The 7,227-nt window shown below is 34.1% G+C and overlaps 1 protein-coding gene across 1 annotated transcript in view; it reads right to left on the bottom strand.

Annotated features, from left to right (window-relative positions):
- Positions 1-269: 269 nt before the first annotated feature.
- LOC106867260 (uncharacterized) overlaps positions 270-7,227 on the bottom strand; it is a 36,025-nt gene continuing 29,067 nt past the window's right edge. Inside the window, exon 4 of the mRNA XM_052970935.1 lies at positions 270-6,809. Coding sequence (XP_052826895.1) covers positions 6,204-6,809 — 606 coding nt within the window. The 3' untranslated portion in view covers positions 270-6,203. The remainder of the gene's footprint in view (positions 6,810-7,227) is intronic.

Here is a 7,227-nt window from a genome sequence, read left to right as displayed (position 1 = left end):
ACAATTTGTTTTTGAAAGTCTCTTATTATTATTATTATTATTATTAAGTCAAACAGACTTTCTTAGATTGAAATACGTTTAAAGTTAATAGAGCTGTTAGTAAAACTTATTGTACCAGTTTTGACTCTGAGCATTTAACAAGATGTTTAAATCTATATAGAGGGAGAGACACATCTATATTATTTCATATCTGAGATTTCAACCTGTCTTTTTAGTCTCCTGCATTAATTCCATCTTTCTGAATGGGATTTTAAGTAGAATTATCAATATTTTCTTTTCTTATTGATATTTTCTTTCAAGTTAAACAAATGTTGTATATGTGTGTGCATGTGTGCGGTTTATCTACCTCTTATCAGAATATACAGAACTCAGTTTAAAAGAATGATGTAAAACAATTTTTAAAATGTTCATCAAAATTTTAATTTAAATAATAGTAATAATCATTATCATCATAATAATAATGTGGTCATAGGAATTTTTTTTTTTTTTTTCATGTTTTCATATTTATTGAATTTAACATTATTCTTAAATGTTTATTTAAATTTTGGCTTTGATGCTGTTTGCATGCCATATTACTTCTTTTTACATCTTTAAAATCAAGCAGTTCGTTTTGGATTAATTCAGTGTTGTAGATTTCTTTTATAAGTATCTACCTCTCAGTTTTAAAAAGCTGATTTGAAGCCATTATCTATATAAAAATTAATTCCTGCTGATATCAAAACAATGTCATTTATTCTTTCTACGTAAATATTAGGAGTCTTGAAAGAAGACTTGATTACATCAACCATTTGATAAAGATACATTTTAGCTTATAAAAGAACATATAATAATGGTATAAGTTCAGCTGAAGAAAGCCATTATTGGCATGTTTATTTATTTATTACCCACCACTAGTCCCCTGTTTATAGATTGGTACTAACAGGGTCGGTGCTATGCACTTGGCAAACCAAGAGATTACTTAAGATGTTAAAATCTAAATTCTGAACAGTTTAGATGTAATTTCATTAATCTAGCTAAAAATACAGATTTTTTTCAAAGAACATAAAAAAAAACAAAAAACAAAAAGGATTATGATAATTTTTTTGGTAAATCCTAGTCTTACTATCTATATCTGTCAACAGATATGGATGCTGTAGTTGTTTAAACAATGTTTTAGCAATATCAGAAATGAAATAGACTTCAGCTGAACAAATGTACGCTACATATTTATTTATAAGCTACTACTCTTGGCTGTATTTGCCAAACAGCTGTACTTTGTAGCACTGGCCTGAGGCACAGAATACTCTAGCTCCTGCTCTGTGTTTCATGCTAAACATTCTTTAAATGTATTGGTATCTGGTATTGTTTTCGATTTGAAATAAATCAAATTCTTTTTTCTTTTTATCTCAACCCCCCACCCCCTAACCCACACTTATATCTTTCTGTTAAACTGAGTTCTTCTTTTTTTTAAATTCTAAATTTTCCCCTCACACTTGCCTATTGGTGCTATTTTCCTCAACAGTTACACACTCACATATATAAGACACTGAATCATGACAGTTTACCTTCAAAGCTAAAGTTTTGTTGCTTTTTTTCCTATGTAAAGGTTTTTTTCCCATTCCAATCTGACACACTTCAGACTTGTAAAAGAACAAACAAAAGAAATAAAATTTTCTCTAGCTCTAACATTTGCTTTCCTTTTTCTCTTTCAATAACTGTTGATCAAATCTGCTTTAACATTTTTGCTACATGTTTATCTTCCATGTTTTATTTGTTTCAGTGATTGGGCACTCTCTTGCACTTCAGTTGGGGCACTCTCTTGAAGAATTTTAGTCAAACAAATCAACCCCAGTATTTTTTTTTTTTAAGTCTGGTACTTACTCTTCTCTTTTGCCAAATTACTAAGTGACAGGGACATAAACAAACCAACACCGGTTGTCATGTGGTGTGAGGGGACAAACACTGACACAAAAAAACACACACACACACACGACAGACTTCCACACAATTTACGTCTACAAAATTCATTCATAGGGGTGTTGATCAACTTGGGGCTATAATAGAAGGTACTCACCCAAGGTGTTACACATTGGGACTGAACCCAAAGCTACATAGTGACAAAGCAAGCTTCTTTGCCACGTAGTCATAACCTACACCTATATATTTAATTCTGTGCAATTTTTTTTTATTTAATGCCATAATTGTTAAAATGAGCCAAGAGAAATATCTCGGAGTAAGTAAAGGTATGTTAAATAACCTTAAAAGATAAATTCTTGATTTATTGACATTTTCGTTTTGATAAAAAGTGAAGAAAGGCATGGTTGGCAGTTGTGACTGATACCAAATTAGTGAATTAGAAAGGGGAGATAATTTCAAGAAGCCCCATCATACAAACTGTGTCCTACATACTGTGAAAATGTCTGGCCATAGGGAAATATTACCTTACTTAGAAACAGATGAGGATTGGCAACAAGAAGGGGGATCAGGCCAGAGAAAATAAACCTCAATGAATTCTGTCTAGCTTATGCAAATGTACAAGGTGTCCACAAAGTCTGGGTACATGGGGATTAACACGTACTTTAAGAAATTATTATTATTTCTTATATTTAATTGTTTATGTTATTATTTTATTTACTCCATGTGCCCAGACCTTGTGAACACCCTGTAGATTCTACTTCTTGCCACCATGTGAGCAAAACAGTGAGATGATGTCTAAATCCACTGTTGACAAAAACATCTTATCATTGTGCATTATTGGAATAAAGAATATTTCTTACTAGAAAAACAGGTGAGGGTTGGCAACAGAAAGGTCATCCAACTATAACATGCTGCTTAGATTAAATTTCTGATCTCTGTCCAATCCATATCATCATGGAAAATTGGATGTAAAGTTAACAAACAGTAACAAAAACACTTGTTGCTATTCTTGATTCAAGAAAAACAAACAGTTAAATAGCAGTAAATGGTAACTGACGGTATTTTCTAACACATAACAGTTTTCTTTTTTCTTTCATGCTGATGTAAAGAAAAGGTCAGACTAATTTAATAACATAACATGCCAAGATCTTTTCATTACATTATACTGAAAATATTTTATTACTCATGACATGGAAAGGAAAAAGTCAGACCATTAGAGAAGCTTGGCGTCCCAAGGTCTCATAATTCCTGTCCAGTAGGCAGCTCAGTTAAGGGTTTCTACATAATTTTTTAATGACTTTTGTCAGAAGTGCAAGGGGCAAAATTACATGGTCCTTCTTTTCAGGGCTTTCAAAATAGTGATGGAGACTAGCAACCTGGTTTAAATGCTTTCAAGGCAACAAAAAGCCTGTATATATAAATGTATGCGCACACACACACACACATCGTTTGTTCTATTATTTTCTTATCAGTTTCATGCTTTCAGCCAGAGGTAGTCTTGCTGGGGCACTGCCATTAATGTTAATGTTTGATTATTTTAGACTCAATTTCCTGATCTTGGTGACGTTTACATACACACACAATGTATTGTATATGTATATATATATAGAGAGAGAGAGATTGATAGATATGAGGGGGTACTGAAAAGTTCCTTGCCTTAAGGGTATCACGAAAAGCCTAGTTGGAGGTCCAGTCTTCAGAGTTCTTTCACAGGGCTTAGAAAAACTGAAGGACTGCTGCAATAAGTGTGTGAATCTGAGAATGGAATATGTTAAATAAAATCATAATTAACTGATCCTTCAGTATTTTCTTTTACCCAAAGCCAGGAACTTTTTGGGACCCCCACATAGATAGACAGACAGACAGAACACACACACACATGCATATATATATATATACATACATATATATATGTACAATAAATAAATAAAACATGAAGGATTGTTTATAAGATATTTAGTTGCACTACCTTACATACTTTTCATTAACAAAAGCTGATTATTAGTTATACAAAGTTAATTACATAACCAAGCTGTACAGTCAAATCGTCAGAGACAGGTAAGCTTTATACACAAAATTACTGCATTATAGAAATGCCAACATACATACATACATACATCATCATTTAACAGCCATTGACCATGCTGCTATGAGTTGGATGGTTTGACCAGGGCTGTACCACACTCCAGTCTGATTTGGCATGGTTTCTATGGCTGGATGCACTTCCTAATACCAAACACTCCAAGAGTGTAATAGGTGCTTTTACATGACACTGGCATCGGCCACATTACCTCCATGGGGCCCAGCACTTGAATGGTGCTTTTTATGTGACACCAGTATCAGCCACATTGCCTCCATGAGGCCCAATGCTCGAATAATGCTATGTGCTACTGGCATAGATGCCATTTATGATAGATAGATAGATAAATAGATATAATTGTTAAACAGGACAGCAAACATTAAAGCAAGGCACACATCTCAAGTCATATACAATATTATTATAGGAAGAAATTCAAAATCTTACAGCTGTTTCTGAAATATCCCCGACTATGGGATATTCCATTAGAGAAAAATAGGGAAAATGAGAATGGTATATATTAATAAGATGACAACATAGAGTTAGGGAGTAAAAGAATAAGGAGATGGAAAGAAAGAAGCATAAAGGTTCATACATACATACATGCATATGTATGTATGTTCATTTTATACCTGTTTTTCCATACGTTAGCTGAATATATAATTGAGGCCTTGTTTTACAGCTGGGTGCTCTCCTGTTACTAACCTTTACTTGTCTCTGAAGTAATAGATCTCTAATTGTTTCATATGTTTGAAGGTGCAAAGCCAGTGGAAGATTTGCTGATTGGGGAAATGACATCATCAGCATTGGTAGCTGAATTGAATTTTTTTTAGGAGAGGCATAAATGTAAAATACACACACACAAGTATAAAATTAGCACTTAATTTTTTTTTAATAATCAAGAATTATGATAGACTTAATGAATTAACTTATTTATTGAAAGATAATTTTTTACAAATTCAAATCTTATTTTAATCTTTTGTGCAAAAATAAAATTTCAGTCCATGATTGGAATTTAAATTTCAACACTTTAATACAGGTGTTTGGTATTAAAAAGATTGAAGTTTGTGGTAAATTAAAACACAAAAAATTGCATTTAATTCATCACTTACATCTGACAAATGTGCTGATGTGTATGTGGAAATGAATTTGGAGAAATACTAGAGGTGTGTAGAAATTTGAAAAGATTTGCTTGTAATACTGTGAAGAAAAGTGTAAACTTACTGAGTGAAAACAGTTCTTGCAATAAAGAAGGAATTTTTGTCAGTAATTGGCCCATGCAAATCTGGGTCAGATGTGAAATGAAAGCTCCATTTCAACTGGTAATAGGCCCAGTGCAGATGTGAAATGTAGGTTCCATTTCAAATGGTGGGCCCTGGTCAGATGTGAAATTCAAGCTCGTCTCAGTTTGTAGCAGGTCTCAGACAGATGTAAAACATAGGCCCATTTCAAATGGTAATAGACCCAGGACAGATTTGAAATGTTTGCACTATTTCAACTAGATCCAGACCAGATGTGAAATGTAGGCCCTATTTCAAACTGTTCATTAAGTACTTCTGTAATTAGTGCAATATGCATATAATTTACCTATGTGTTATAGGTATACAGCACTTATATGTTATGCATGATAGATCTACAAATAACAAAAAAGAACAGAAGAAATAAAATCATTTATAAATAAAAAGAAAGGCAATTCTTTACCAAAAGATCCCCTTTTGCCTCTAACGGGTGGTAAAGCACTTCAAAGTCATAAGCTTGTGCCCTCTAGTCCACCTGCCCTCCGCCCTTATTCTAACTTATTTAGTAGTAGAATAAATAGGGATAAAGGGACGACAGTGTATGGAATGTGCTTTGCAAATCACAGTTACAAATATTTGGGGTGGATGATGGTTGAGGGAATAAGGTGGGTAAGAAAATATATGCATGTATGCATATATATATAGAGAGAGACAGAAAGAGAGAGAGAAATTTATCCAGTTTGATATCAACTGATTATATATAAATAATCTATATAGCAGCCGATATCAAACTGAATAAATCTAGTTTGTTCTTTTTGGTGGGGAGTCTAATGACTGAAACAAGTAAAAGAATATATATGTGTGCACACGTGCATGTGTGTGTGTGTATGCATGCATGTGTATGTTTGTGTGTGTGTGTGTGTGTGTACAAACAGGTATGTAGATAGATAGATAGATAGATAACCAGAGGCATGAACTTAGATATAAGTTTCTCAACTTCTGACTCCAGGTTGTAAAACAATCTGATGGCTTGCCAAATTTGTTAAAAGACTTCCAACAGTACCTCTATTCTGTTGCATTATCTTTTTGGCAACTTTAGACATGCCACATCTGGGAACTGGTTTAATAGGTGCTGGAAGTGAGCTGGTATCATAAATCAGTTTGTTCATACGGCCTCCTCTGTCGAGATTTGATATATGCTGGCCTTCTCTTTTCACCCGAGCTGCAGGTGCTGCTGCTATTTCTGCATCGTTGTTGCTGCTCAGTACCTTTCTCATTTGCTCTCCTTTAGTGATGCTGTTGACTGCCTTTTCCCAGAGGCATAAAGAGTTTGTTGTATTTTTTATGTGAAACACAGTTGGAACTGGCTTGCTTTTGGGGGGTTGACTCAAGATAGCAGCCATTGAAGCCCCTGTAATCAAAATATAAAAACATTGAGAAGGAATTTTCATGATTTCAATTAAAATATTCAGGAGTGGCTGTGTGGTAAGTAGCTTGCTTACCAACCACATGGTTCCGGGTTCAGTTCCACTGCATGGCACCTTGGGCAAGTGTCTTATAGTATAACCTTGGGTCATCCAAAGCCCTGTGAGTGGATTTGGTAGACGGAAACTGAAAGAAGCCCGTTATATGTGTATATATATATATATGTGTGTGTGTATGTATGTATGTATGCATGTATGTGTGTGTATATGTTTGTGTGTCTGTTTGTGCCCCCAGCATTGCTTGACAACCGATGCTGGTGTGCTTACATCCCTGTGACTAAGTGGTTTGGCAAAAGAGACTGATAGAATAAGTACTATGCTTACAAAGAATCAGTCATGTGGTCGATTTATTTTGTAAGCATGTCCATGAATATTAGACATTTGAAATTCAAAAAGTGGCTCAAGGTTGTTGTTGGAAAGGTGGTAGGTGATATCTTGTGGGTGACTAACAAATCAGTTGTCAGACCTTGGAACTTTAATGCGTCCATGCTAAGAGTTCAGAGTATGGTAGATGTCTGACGGTTGCATGTTT

Source organism: Octopus bimaculoides, chromosome 9 (assembly GCF_001194135.2).
Source record: "Octopus bimaculoides isolate UCB-OBI-ISO-001 chromosome 9, ASM119413v2, whole genome shotgun sequence".
Classification (NCBI taxonomy): domain Eukaryota; kingdom Metazoa; phylum Mollusca; class Cephalopoda; order Octopoda; family Octopodidae; genus Octopus; species Octopus bimaculoides.
The sequence above is the reverse complement of the archived record's forward strand: the minus strand, read 5'-3'. Positions and strand labels throughout refer to the sequence as shown.